At 58.6% G+C, this 13,762-nt stretch overlaps 1 protein-coding gene across 1 annotated transcript; it reads left to right on the top strand.

The window, feature by feature from the left end:
• Positions 1-1,134: 1,134 nt before the first annotated feature.
• Positions 1,135-12,550, top strand: LOC129144658 (collagen alpha-1(I) chain-like). The gene is made up of 5 exons (XM_054687767.1): positions 1,135-1,230; positions 1,720-1,858; positions 1,941-1,983; positions 9,206-9,499; positions 12,511-12,550. The coding sequence occupies exons 1-5, from the start codon at positions 1,135-1,137 to the stop codon at positions 12,548-12,550; spliced, it is 612 nt and encodes a 203-aa protein (XP_054543742.1).
• The last annotated feature ends 1,212 nt before the right edge of the window (positions 12,551-13,762 follow it).

The raw sequence follows: 13,762 nt of genomic DNA, 5'->3' as shown, positions 1-13,762 counted from the left end.
GGTCATGGCCGGGGGAAGACCGCACTCGTGCCAGAAAGCCTTTAAGAACGACCAAAACAGAATCCACCGTTATTCTGAGTCCCACTTCTGGCTCATACTCATTAACGCATCTCTATCCCTTTGATAAAGAACGTGCATTTATTTAAACAGCACTTCTTGTTTGCCTCGCTCCCTCCCCTGCTAGAAACTTCCAACTCTTGGCAAAGAACCGGCAGCCGAGTCCGGCCACACCCTCGTGAGGAAGGTGAGCGGAGTCCCGGGCCTTGCAGCTGGACTAAGTGGCCAACTGGATTCGCAGGCTGGAGGGAACCCGGCCTCCACCCGGCTTAACCACCAGTGAACCACTGTGACATGGAGTAAGTTACTCTCGCCCGCCCCCCTCCCGAACTTCTGTGGGCTTCACCCGTGAACGGGAGACAATAGCCATGCATCTCCCAAGCAGGGCCGAGATTTCTGGGAAATCCGTGCTCAGAGCCCCTGACCCGGGGCTTGGCGTCGCGGGCCCTGGCCAGAGCTCATTTCCGCCTCCTTCCCGTCTCAGCTGCCAGGAAAGAATGTTCCACGCGATACACGAGCTCACCTGCTCCCGCAGCAGGTTCCATGCAGTCGTCATCGCTGCCCACACATTAATATACATAAGCTGGATGCTGTAACATTATTAGCATAATGAATATTCTAATTATGACTTTAACATTAAAGCTGGCACCAAACACTAATCCTTAGGGAATACCAATTGCCAAGCATGTAATTACCAACCTGTGACGGGGCGCTGAAAGGACTGAACTTGTGAAATCAAAGACCCATCACCCTTTTCAAAACACAGGAGGAAATCTGCCACGCAGAGCACACGCGCGGCCTCTCGGCAGGCCACCTGGTGCCGCTTCTGCCCGGAGTGTCCCGGGCGGGACAGCCCCGGTGAGCGCCGTGAACCAAACCAGGAGCTGGTGGGGGTGTCGGCTCAGACACCCCGTTTCTCTCTGCGGGTTCAGCAGCGCAGCTCCACCCTGCGCCTGGGGGTCTGAGAAGTTAGATAATCGGGGCTGGACCCAAAACCAGCCGATACCCTCTCCCCCCACCCCGCCCCTGCGCTTTTTGGACCACGTTTCTGGAGCCTTCGCGGGCGGAGGTGCAGCGATGACCGGTTTGTCCCTCGAGCGTCTGCAGCGAACGCTGGTGGGGCCGGGCCTGAAGCAGCCCCAGCGCCAAGCAGCCCCCCCGACCCCGGTCCAGGTGCCACAGGCCCGGCCAGAAGCTCCCACCAGGCGCCCGTCCCCACCTGACGCGTGGGACCCCTGGAGTCCATCAACTCACACGAATAATTCCTGCTGGCTTTCATTAAAGGAAAAGAAACAGGTTGGGCTGGCTGCAAACCCGGCCGCGAGTGCCAGGGGAACGGAGGGTTTGAAGCGGGCGCCGAGCCGGCCCAGCGGAGGCCCACCCTCTGCACGCTGGCTGCCCGACCTGGCCAGTGGCTCGGGGGGGACACCCACAGAAGGCAGAGGATACCCACAGGTCAGGAAGCCGGAGAGCGGAAGCTGATGGGAAGCTGGCCCCGCCGGGTGCTGACCCCGGGCTGCCCTAAGTCGCTGCCATAAAAACTGAGGGTCCAAACTGAGCCCACGCGGCTCTGTGGTGGGTTCAAGAAGTCAGAATCGCCCTGGCAACCGGCCCTGGCAACCGGCCCTGGTAACTGGCCCTGGCAACGGACTGCCCATGCAGGCAGCTGGGCTGGGGCCGCCCACCCCGGGAGACCCCGCTGGCCCTGCTGGGGCCCAGAACCCTAAAGGCCCGGTCGCCACAGAGGCCGTCGGCCGGAAAGCCGAGTCCTCTCTTCTCGGGAGCTGGTGCCGAGGGCCCGGTGAAGGGAGGCAGAGACCAGGCCCCGGTCCCATCCAGACCCCGCCCTGAGGTCAGGAGACGCCCACGGAGCTGAGCAGCAGGACAGCAGGATGGCGGGGACCAGGCGCGCAAGGTGACTGAGAGGTGAGCAGAGCTTGAGGGCAGAGACGCCTGCTAGGTGATTGCAATAATAAGCCCAAATCCAAATTCAGACCTTCAAGAGGTCTGAAGGCTGTGAAAGTGATTAGACCCAGTGACCGATCGGTCCCCATATTGTGGGGACAGACGAGAGGGTAACTCCCAGGCCCCGACTGGGGAGCTGACTCCTCAGAAAGCGAACAGAGCAGTCCCAGAGCTGCTAGCAGGCACAGGGCGCTCACAAGTGCCCCGCTCTGAGCTGGTGACAACCTGAGCTGGGGAGTGCTCAGCCTCGCCAACTGATGTCCACGACGGGCATTTCCACCCCAAATCCTCGCAGAGGAAAAGAAGGTGGAGGCGCAGGCAGAGAAGAGGTTGCCCAGAGCAGCCGGCACTGGCCTGCTTGCCAAGGGCGCTGAGCAGCTTCAGGGCAGGGCAGGCGGCCGCACTGAGCCTGGGTGTTGAGTTAATGGGAAGGTCGCCGGCAAAGGGTCATGGGCAAAGGCGACCGTAGGCACCCGGGCCCAGGGCGCCCAGGGTGAGGGCCTGGGAGTCACACTCATTCTTGACGTCCCTGGCACAGCCCTTCCACCCTCCACTCCCCCCGGCTCAGAGCCCGGATGCTAACTCCTGGAGGGCATGCGCGTACACACCCCCTAACCAGGGACACCCCATCCTGGTGACATCCCTCGTGCTCCCCCATGTGAGTCCACTCCTGGCCCCAGGTGCCCAGAGGCAGTCAAGGTCCAGTAGATGCACCCCTAAGAGACCGCTGCCCAGTAGGAGAGTGGTGGCGGCTCCACGGCAGGTGGCCATGGGTCCAGGTATCTAATTTAAATTCTGGGGTGCCCACGGCCTGACTGGGTTTGGAGTATAAATGCCCGGTAAACGGGACTTTGTTTGCTTACTGTCGAGTGAAACTGCAGATGCTCAGGCTGCCTTCAACAGAATTTCCCCCCAAACAATCCATATCCACCCCTTCCTGCTTCTTCCAGGCGATCATCCCCCAGGTGTCCCTATTCGCCCATTCGGGGGGTACAGGCTCTGCCGAGCATGCCCTGAGCCAGGCCACGGTGCCAGGGCCAGGGCCAGGGCCATGGCAGCTACAGGACAGGGCTCCTGCCCTCGCGGTTTGGCTGGAAAGGGACATAGACAAGATCCCTGCCAGAGGAGGAGTAGGCAACGGCTGGGGTGCAGCGGGATCCCTAAAACTTCACCCTCAAGCCCTCTGTCATCTGGCTTCCCGCGAGGCAAGGGTGGTGCCCAGCCAGGAGAGGTGCCTGGTTTGTTTGCACAAGCCCATCTGTCACAGCCTCCCAGGATGCGCGCAGCCGGAGCCGAAGCTCACAGGAACACGTCTGCCGCGTCCCCACAAACAGCTGGACGGTGCTCGCAGGATCGCCGATGGTCACCGGGCCCGGCCTCGGGGCTGCCTTCACATTTCAATCTGAAAACGTGCAAATGCGGTGAAAATGGCAACACTGCATGTTCAAACTATACAGCCCGGAAGTATGTCACCTCAGCCCCCCACGTGCAGCAAGAGGTCTCCATATGCTGCCCCCCGCCCCGAAGCCCTAGGGCAGAGTCGCCCAGCACACGGTGAAAGGCCTGCGTGTGGCACGTGCCGGGTGGTGGTGACACAGCGGCGTGTTCCCAGGGGCAGGACACAGTTACGGGTGGTGGCCATGCAGAAGGGGCAGGACAGGCTGCCCCCGCGGGCACCACGAGTGGCTTAGCGTGCAGACCACAGCACTCGCCTGCCTGGGACACTCGCAGGACCCCCAACCACGTTGGGCGATGAGGGTCCAAGTGGGACCAGCCCGGACTCCCAGAGTGGACTCACGGCGCTGCCTGGCCATCAGGGGTGCTGCCACATCCCAGCACCTGGGCAGAGGGAGAGTGCGGCCAGGACACCCGATGGCCCAGGTCAGGGCAGGGCTGTGGGCCTCTCTGTGCCTCCGGGGCCTGGCAGGGTGCTCCTTGGAGGCCCCACTCGGGACAGCAACTGCGAGGAGTGACCAGTTTGTGGCTCTGCAGGGTGACCCCCACCTCTGCTCACAGCCTCCAACCAGGGCCGCCAGGGACTGGCCTCCCAGACCCGCCGGGGGTGGGTCCTCGGATTCCGCGGGCTCGCAGGCTCGAGCAGGTTCCGGGAAGCGACTGTGTGCAGAGAAACTCACAGGAGGATGATGCAAGCAGATGGTAATTTACTAATAACCCTAATAGCTGCCAGTCACGGCGCAGTCACCAGGGACAGAAACCAAGTCCCACGTCGACGCGTCTCATTTCCAACGCCGCGTGCCGGGCTCGGGAGGGAGAGACTCCCTCGTGGTCCTCGCGTGCGGCAGAGCCAGGGAGGCCACGGCGGAGGAGGACGCGTCTCAGCAGGTGGCCCCGCCCCGGGCCCTGCAGTCCTCTCTGGGTGCAGGAAGGGCGCCGTTTCTGGGTGCAGGAAGGGCGACCCCCCACAATGGGCGTGGGCAGAGGCCATAGGCGGGGCTCTTGCGAACCCAGCCCTCTTCTGCCTGTCAGGAGGGCCTGAGATCACTCAGGTCAGAGCCGCCCCGGCCCCCAGCTCACCAGCTCACAGGCACTCGGTGATGCACAGATGGGCCTTTCAGGAAGAAGTGGGGAGCCGGGGGGTCCAGCAGAGAGGACAGGGCCACGGAGGGGGCGCCAGCACCGAGCTGGAAAGGGGTTATTTTGCAAGACTCATCCCCGTCCTTTCTGTATTGGAGCATCTGCCTAAGAAGCACGACTGACCCCTCCGCCCCCCAAACCAGCTTCCACCGGGCCCGCCATCCACCCCGTCCCCCGCATCACAGTCCTGCTGGCCAGCGCGACCACCGTTAAACAGTGAGGTCCTGGAAAACTTTAATGGTTTAAAACTGAAACTGAGAGGAGGGAGAACGACCAAGTGTTTGTCATCATGGTCACACTGTGGTTTGGAAACATAAGAAGAGAGCATTTGAAAGGAGAAACTCTGTTAAAAGAATACAGCAGTTAGCACGGGAGTAAACCCCCCTCAGGGATTTGGAAAATCAACAACATACGACCTTTCTTCTACGCCCCCTTCCTAAAGGAATTTATTTTTTTAAGGATTTATTTATTTATGCACACAAGCGCTGCAGGGTGCAGGCCAGAGGTACGGGGGTGAGAGGACTCGCCAGAGACAGAGCGGGGAACAGAACAGGCAGAAGGACTGAAACACACGGCTGCGGGGAGCAGCGGGGAGACAGCAGAGTCTGCTGCGCCCTGTGGGTAGCTCCCTGGCCGGGGATGGAACTCGTGCAGTGCTCCGCAGGTAGCATCACAGTGCCACGACTTCACCCCTTGTGCCCCCAGGGAGGCCCTCTAAAGAAATGTAATAATTATCTTGCTGCTAAATGCACACTCCCCAGCACACTGGCTGCCGAGATCCAATGAAGAGACTCGAAGTCGCTGCTCCCCTTGGCGGGGCTGTGACGCGGCTGATCCAGAGAGGCAGAGCGTGAGCACAGCCGAGTCTGCAGTTGGGAGAAGCTCCTCACCTGCATCCTCCGGGGAAGCAAGTTACAGAAATCATTTTTCATCTGAGGGTCGAGATCGATGCAATAAACCGAAATCAACATGACACGGAGCTCAGATATGCTGATGTTAGGTGACCCGAGATGCTTGAACTTACCAAAGAAGAAGGGGGGAAATGAAATAGAGGGCATCCGTGTAACTTCTCGTGAAACACGGGACAGGTACTCACAGCAATTCTGCACCAGAAAATACCACAGATTCACTTCCGCACAGGAGACGACTCATACTGAAACACCGAAAATTCTGCCGGGCTCGGGCGTCCCTCTCAACTGACGTTATTATGCTGAAGTGCTGCACTTTCTAATCATGCTGATTTTAATGCTGAAGCCGTCATCACGCCCATCTACCCAAAGACCCCAGCCCCACAGCTCCGCACGGAGCAGAGCCCGGCAGCCGCCGTGAAGCACGGGACATACTTCGAGCGTGTGACGGCAGCGGAGGAGGAGAGCCTGGCCCCGCACGGGTGGGTCACACAGAGGAAACCACGGATGTTTTCCACATGATTGTATATCGTCTGCAGCAGAAAACACTGACCTCGGTTATCCCAGAAATTGAAAATTTTAAAGAGGATTTCATATAAAATCTGCCAAAAGTGTATTTACATAGAAATAAAGCATAACCTCCCACGCATGAGAAGTCACAGAGCACATCATGGTCTTCATATGAAAAACATGTTCTTTGATAATCTGAGTGAAATTTACAGACCTTACAAGCTAACACGTCAACAAAAATTCCTGAATTGCTGAAACAAGCGCCAAGAGAGGATATTAGAACAGGCGGCGGCGCGGTACAAATGCTCCCCCAAACTTGAATGTCTCTAGAGTTTCACATATCTTCCTAAAACATGGTGGAGACCTCCAGTTTTAATCCAGAGGAGGAAAGGAGGCGCTGCCATCCTCTTGCAAAACCAGCCTGCAAGTTCTGACGAAGCTGAGGGGCCCGGGTAGCCCCAACCATGGGTGACGGCAACAGTGAGAAGGCGCGACGGTCTGACCGCGCAGATCGCGACAGGGAAGCGGAGATGGGACGAGAGGGACAGACGCTGGCCCGAGGACCGCCAGCGCGGGGCCCCGTGGCTCGTCCCTCACCGTGTACTCAGAGAACGAACAGCATTCACCTTGACGAGAGAGGCCCTCGGAGCAGGTGCAGGGAGCCATGGTTTTCCAACCACGCTTGACGAAGCCAAGTCGCCAGAGCTCAGAAAAGATGTGGAAGGGAAAAATAAAACCACCCTAGAGATGGCAGCCACTCGGGGGACTGAAGCAATTGCTAAAACCCGCAGAACACAAAGCCAGGCTGCAAGGCGCGGCCCCGTCCGGAGAGCAGGGTGAGAGCGAGGCGTCCCGTCACCTCCTCGCTCTGGGTGGATTTGAATGTTGGCGAGTCGGGCAAGCAGAGCTTGAACACACCGACTTCAACCAACACGAGGGAGGACATGTTGGCGGTGCCGCCCATCCACGTGCGTTAAGGATTCTGGCCTTTGGAGACTTCCTAGGTTCATAAAAATTCTGGGTCTCAAAACTCACACCTCGATAAGTGCTGAAAGAAATAATGGCCGTCCTGAGAGTTATTCGGTGACAACAGGCTTCACAGCCACGTTCAACCCAAGCACCTAGTGTCGTCTGCTTCTGTGACCTTAATTGCAGGGCGTGTTGGTCACGATGTGGTGGTTGCTGGTGCTTTTCACCGCCTTGGTGCCCGCGAACGGGACGGGGCAGATGCAGGGACCCAGCCCAGCGCGGGCCGGAGGTGACCTGAGCAAGCTCTCGAGCCCCGTCAGGCCCCCCTCAGGGTCCCCAGCTGCGAGGTGCAATGGCGGCAGCTCCCCACCGCAGGCCTGCTAAGAAGGGGGCCCAGCGAGCCCACTCTCGCCAAGGCCGCAGGCGGGGCTGGCCCGGGCCAGTGGTGCAGACGTCGGGCTGCTTCTCGGATGTGGGCTCTCTGTGCAGTCCCAAAACGTGGAGCCTCCTCGGCTCCCACAGAGGAACGAGAGGCCCGGGGAGCACACGGGCAGACAGTTTCGCTCCCAATTCCCCGTTGTGGCTTCGCTGTGTGGGAAGGTCAGAGGCCCGAGGAGACGTGTGCGCCGCCTCTGGGCCCCAGGACTTCTACTTCTCCTATCGCAGAGTCTCGCGCTCCAAGACGAAGGCGGCCTCCTGTCCGGGGCGGGCGAGGCGGTTGCACCCGCGGTCCCCGTCACGCCGACCAGCGCTGGTGGCGGGCAGGGGCGGGCTGTGGACCCGCGGGTCACACGCCCTCAGACGCGGGAATCGCGACGCTCTCCAAGGCCGCACTTCAACGCCAAGCGCAGGTTCACGCTGGCCGACCGCGGTGCCCAGGTGAGAGGAGGTGAGGCCATCCGGCTGGAGGCGGACACTGTCCCCCCACATGTGGACCGGCCGGAGCTGCAATAGGAGCCGACGACGGGGAGCCGTGGTGGCGTCTGGGCTGTCCCCGTCCATCGTGACGCTAACATCCCCCTAATCGATGTTCGGGGACTTCAAAGGGTTTCATTTTGCAAAATATTTGTGTTTTGGAAAACACACTTCACCCGATTATCCTCTTTATCAGTCCTGGGGTTGCCTGCAGGACAGGGACACGCGTCCTGCCCCTTGGTCCCCAGAAAGCATCACTCACCAGGGTCACGAGTCCCATCTACACCCCTCCCCTCTTCCCTCCAGGGATGGCCGGGGCAGGGACCCTCCTGGCCTCTCCAGCACTCTGGGGGGACCCCCCCATTGCCCTGAGTACACATCACAGAGGCCCCGCTGTGGGGGTGCAGCCTCACGGCCCCCGTGACTACAGTCCCAGGCCCCCAGTGACACACTCCGTGAGGGCCGCTGAGGCAGTGGATGGCCGTCCCCACCTGGCTGCGCTCAGGCCCTGGGTCCACCCGGCGAGGTACATCTGCTGCCGCCCCCGAGCACACTCACAGCAGCACTGCCCGGCCCCCCGCCAGCCCCCGGGACCACCTAGAAACCGCCGCCCGCCGCGGAAGCCCTCCCTGCTCCCTCCTCCCGCCGAGCAGGTGATGCCGCAAGTGTTTATTAAAAACAGGACACTGGTTAAAATACAAAAAAAAAAAAAAAACCCGCTGGTATTCAATACAGAAACTGAATTCATGCAATAAAAAGGGTTTCTCTTAAGGCCAAAAGCATAAAAATCTCCCAGAACACCAAATCTGCAGCGCAGCGGGCAGCGGAGTCGTGAGTCGTGACCTTTACTGTCAGTGAGCGCCTAGAAACTTCCTCCTGTCCTTGAAAGAACGACTTTCAAAGTCAACCCGAAACCCAATTCTGAAAACATGCAAATGTGCAGAGCGAGCCGCCCCGCTGGAAAACCCGTCCCCCCCCCCCCCCCCAGCGTGGCCCGGAGCAGCCTCTGCAGGTCGGGGCTGCAGCGCCTGGGGAGACACAGGGGTGGTGGGCTGACCCGCGGTGCTCCTCTGCGGGGTGGCCGCCCAGCCCGCTTCACACTCCGCCCACTCGGGGGCCGCGGTCCTCCCCTGTCGCTCCTAGACCGGCGGAGGGTAGGGGTGAAGCTAGGGCGCTGTGATCCCCTGTTTCTCTCGTGCTGATTATGGTAACAGACCGCGGGAAGGCTGCAGTTTCCCACTGACGAGGCCCTGAGTGACTGAGGCTCTGCTTTTCTGTCTCCCCAGGCCCCGGTGCAAGTCAACAAGCACCCCAGATGGTTTTCCCAAGGGCTGGGTGTTTGAGAAGCACAAGAGGGCCCAGGCTGGGTGCCCTGCTCCCGAAGGCTCCCCACCTCGAGGCGTGCGGGGCCGACACGCAGGGGCACTCATCACCTGTTCAGACGTGAGCAGGTCGGGCCACGTCCCTGGGGGTGCGGTTCTCCAGCCCGACCCTCCCCTGGGCCTAGCTGCACACGGGCTGAGAGCACCAGCCACAGTCCTGCTCTCCCTCCCTCCCCCTAAGCAAGCACCAGGGCGCAGGTAAGAAGGGGTGCTGGTAGTGGGGTGCCCGAGGCTTCCCTGGTGGTTCCCCCGTGTGCAAGGCCAGTCTGAGGAGGGTGAGCTCCTGGGTGTCCAGCTCTACCCCCTCCCATGGGGCTACAAACCCTCTTCCTGGTCACCTGAGACCCCCAACACCCACTGTCTGATCTCTGCCCCCCAAGAACTCCCAGCAGTACTTCGTGGTGACCTCCCGCCTGCGGCTACCCCACCCCCACCCCATTTCTGGCCGCAGGGACCGCAGGCCCAGTTGTCGAGGCCTGCCAGAGGTGCTCTGGCCCATCCCTGGCCGTGCCCGCGGGCCCCACTGACAGTGGGCAGTGGACGTGCCTCTGCCCCTCCTCGAACGTCCTTCCCTGGACCTGGTGGAGATGCGGCCTGAGCTGGGCAGCGCCGGGCAGGCTCCCTCTCGCTGGCAGCGTTCCAGGCCTGTCCTGCTGCAGCTGGGGGACAGAAGCCGGGAGTCTGGAGCCTCTGCTCCCTCGGGCTCCGCCCTGCAGGTGTGCGGCGCAGGCAGGGGGTGGTGGGGACGAGGAGACTCAGGTGGCCCCGCCGGGGCTGAAGCAAGCCGTGCAGGAAAGGCGACTCCAGAGGGAGGTGGGACCCTAGAGCCGGCTTCCCGGGGTTCTGGCCCCCACATGCCAGGTGGGTCTCCGCAGACACGATCTGCTCAGCCCACCTCACGCCACCTGAGGCAGGGGCATCGTCCCTGGGATCAAGCTGCCCATTAGGATGTGAAGTCCTGGTCCCGCGACGTCCTGACTGCAAACCCGCAGCGTCAGGCGTCTCCATGCTGTCACCGAGCTGCTTCCTTCAAGCGCCACGTCTGCCCCCAGGATCAGGGAGCAGCATGATGGGGGCATCGCTGGGGGGCAGCCCCGGTCCAGAGGACCTGTCGACCCCTGCCCACTTGCCGTCCAGTCCCATGTGGGAGAGTTTCCTTACCATAGGGATCTTGGCATTTTCCAAACATGAGTAACAACAAAGACATTTAACCCAAAAGCAGGGGAGTTAGAATGCCACCTCGGTCTCCTCAGCCCAGGGCACAGCCTGATTCGCGCTGAAATACGGATTCTCCACTGCAGCCTGAGCCGGGCACCCCCGAGAGGCGCTTATGCGTGCACACCCCGGGCGCCAGCTGCCCACCGCCCGCCCGTCCCCTGGGCAGGCCGTCCTCCAGCGTGCACAGGCGCTGCAGGCCGAAGCTGCCTCCACAGAGGCGCGAGCAGGGTGTGCGGAGAAGAGCCCAGGCGGAGAAAGAACACAACGCAAAACCCAACTCAAGACCAAGAAAAGCGCTTGCAGTGAAACCCAGGAAGAGGAGCCTTTGACACAACCTCCGGGCACCGGCGGGCGGAGGCAGGGCGCCAGAGCTCTGGAGGGGGAGAGGCTGAGACTTGGACACACAGAGGCGGGGGCGCCCCGACATGTCCAGGGCCTTGCTAATCAGTGGCCATCAGCACAAGCACATTAAATGAGACGCCACTACAGAGACCCCGGCACCGGGACCCGAGCCGCACGGCAGCCTGGCCCCTGCGCGGCCTCCTCCGAGACAGAGATGGTGACGCGGGAGGGTCATTTTCCCACTGACGCAGAAACACGGGCAGAGAATTATAAACATGTTAAAATCAATTGATTTTGGCTGGGTGCATCTTTTTAGAGCAGATAAACAGAACCTTACTTAAGCTTACAAATGAGGCACATGAAATTATTTCAGCAGAAGCCGCAGGTAGACGAGGACTATGGCAGCTCTTCCCAGTCCTGTAAACAGGAGGGAGGATGGGGGAGCTGGTGAACGAGCAACCAAAAAGGGGGGGGGTCAAGAATGGGGGAAACAGATAAACTCAGATACAGTGAGAGACCAAGACAAAAATGACAAATTCTACAATGGCCATGGAAGACCTGCGTGAGAAGGTGACGTCTGCCCTGTAACCTGACTCTCGAGAATGTTCTGGGCACAGGGGGCAGCAAAAGAGAGTCCTCACCAGGGGAAGGAGCACAGCCTGGCAGGGGCCAGGGAAGCCAGTGTGGCTGGAGCCGGGGCGCTCGGGGAACACAGGTAACATCGAGAGGAGACAACAGGTCGCTCGTGCGGACTATTTAAGGGGGGGTGGAGGGGGTGCCTTTAAGTTTGTTTTTTTCTAAATATAATATAAACCCATTGGCAGAATTTAAGCAGAAGGGTGATGCGCTCTGCTATACATTCTGTAAAAGGGCTCCCAGGTGGTGCAGGGGTTAAAGACAGCGCTGTCAAGCTATTGCCAGCCACTGCAGCACGAGTTCGATTCCGGCCGGCCAGGGAGCTACCCACAGGGCGCGGCAGACCTCTCTTGCCTTGTATTTCAGCAGTGTATTTCAGTAGATGCACCTGTTCTGCTCCCCACTCTGTCTCTGGTGAATCCTCTCACTTCCCCCGCACCTCTGGCCTGTACCCCAGTTCTTGTATGCATCAATAAATTTTAAAAATTTTAAATCTTTTTAAAAAATAAAAGGTCATCTGGCTACTTTGGGGGACAGAAATTTAGGTGGGAAAGACTGAATGTAGAAAGAGCAACTCCGGATGAAGACAGGAACAGCCCTCCAGGAAAGAGCTGCTGTGGGCTGGGTCCGGGGCAGTGACACTGGAAATGACGGGCAGTGGTTAGGTTGGAAAGGCAACATGGGCGCAGAGCTGATGAGACTTGGCGTTAGAATCGGCGTGGAGGGTAAAGGAAAGAGTCAGAGAGGAGCTCCGGGTTTCTGGAGTAAGTCATGGGTGGACGGCGGTGCCAGTAACCGAATTTGCTCAGGGTCGCAGGGGTGGAAGCGGGAATGGAGAGTGTAGCTCCTGCCTTGTTGATCTTGAAAGGACGGGACGTCCCCAAGCGGGGGTGTAAAAGGACAGAGCTGTAAATCTTGTTGGCAAGACCGGGGAGGCACACCCTGGCAACCCATCACCAAGCTCATGTCGTTTAAACTGGTGAAGTAACAGAACAAACACTTACCCTTTCCAGGGGGAACACCGGGGCTCAGAAAGCTGGGTTCACTCTATGAAAGCCGCAGCAACAGATACATCACACCGGTGCAGACAGATCTCCCTGCTCCAAGTCTAGCATCCTTTCTGCCCAGCCACACAGAAGGGGAGGAACAGGCGAGGCAGAAGGAGAAAATGGCCAAAAACGACATGATATTAGCACATTAGGAATTTACTATTTTGATTGCGAGATCATTGATTTAAAGTTTGGCTGCCAAAACCAGCCCTCGCCAGCCCACAGCCCGCTGAGCCGGGGGTGGTGCCTGTGCACACTGTGTGAGACTTTGAAAGGACAAAAAGGAAGGCTGTGGCGGGTCTTGTCCTGTTCACCTTTCCAAGATAGCGCCACCTCTTACCGGCCTGTACTGTACAATAATTGTAAAAGTCGTTGTGGAAGTAGAAATTGTTGTAGAAAACCGACAGCAATGCAAGTGCTTTTCCTTAGAAATTCAAATTGTGTGTGGTGGCGAAGTCACTGGTCACGGCCCTGTGGATTTGACCGGTTTTGCAACTATATGTAAATTCACTTCAGTTCTCCCGATTGCCTCTGTGTGTGTTCTGAATTCTCTGTTGAACTCCTTATAATATGTACTGGTTCCTTTATTAATTAATGATGTAAATAAAAGCTTTACTAGACATTCATTTGCATCTGTCCGAGGATCACGATTTCATTTTCACTAAGATCTACTTTTTACTATTAGAAATTCCAAACACTTTTCTAAAGAATTACTCTTCCAAATTTTGAAGGATTTGTTCTTGTGAAAGGAATTATTTTTTTGAAACTTGAGAAGTATAGGTCAATTTATCAGCAAATAATTAATGAGATTTGCTGATACTGAAGAGCTTGTAGAGAGGTTAAGGCTTCTGCTGTATTCAAATCATTATGTGTGGTTTTGAATCCTTTGTAACTGAATGTCAAAAATTATTTGCAATTGAATGTCGAAACCCCACCCAACCCACCACCCTTGACCACAGACACACACCCCAAGTCAGAGTGAAACATCAACCTACTCCAGACACATCTTTGTCCATGAAGGAGTTGCTTGAGGGTCTTGCCTCGGGCCTACTGGACATTTTTCCTTTCTTTCTTCAAAGATGTATTTATTTATGCATACAAGAACTGGGGTACCGGCCAGAGGTGTGGGAGGTGAGAGGATTCACCAGAGACAGAGTGGGGAGCAGAACAGGCAGACTGACTGAAACACACTGCTGAGGGGAGCAGCGGGGAGACA

This window comes from Talpa occidentalis, unplaced genomic scaffold (genome assembly GCF_014898055.3).
Source record: "Talpa occidentalis isolate TD23 unplaced genomic scaffold, MPIMG_talOcc4v2.1 talOcc4.5, whole genome shotgun sequence".
In the NCBI taxonomy this organism is placed as follows: Eukaryota; Metazoa; Chordata; class Mammalia; order Eulipotyphla; family Talpidae; genus Talpa; species Talpa occidentalis.
This window is presented reverse-complemented; position numbering and strand designations above follow the sequence as displayed.

Coding starts and splice junctions, on each gene's coding strand:
- LOC129144658 (XM_054687767.1), top strand. CDS start 1,135: ATGACCGGTTTGTCCCTCGAGCGTCTGCAGCGAACGCTGGTGGGGCCG. Junction 1,231..1,719: donor CCCCCCCGACCCCGGTCCAG/GTGCCACAGGCC, acceptor CTGCCCATGCAG/GCAGCTGGGCTGGGGCCGCC. Junction 1,984..9,205: donor GCGCGCAAGGTGACTGAGAG/GTGAGCAGAGCT, acceptor CTGTCTCCCCAG/GCCCCGGTGCAAGTCAACAA.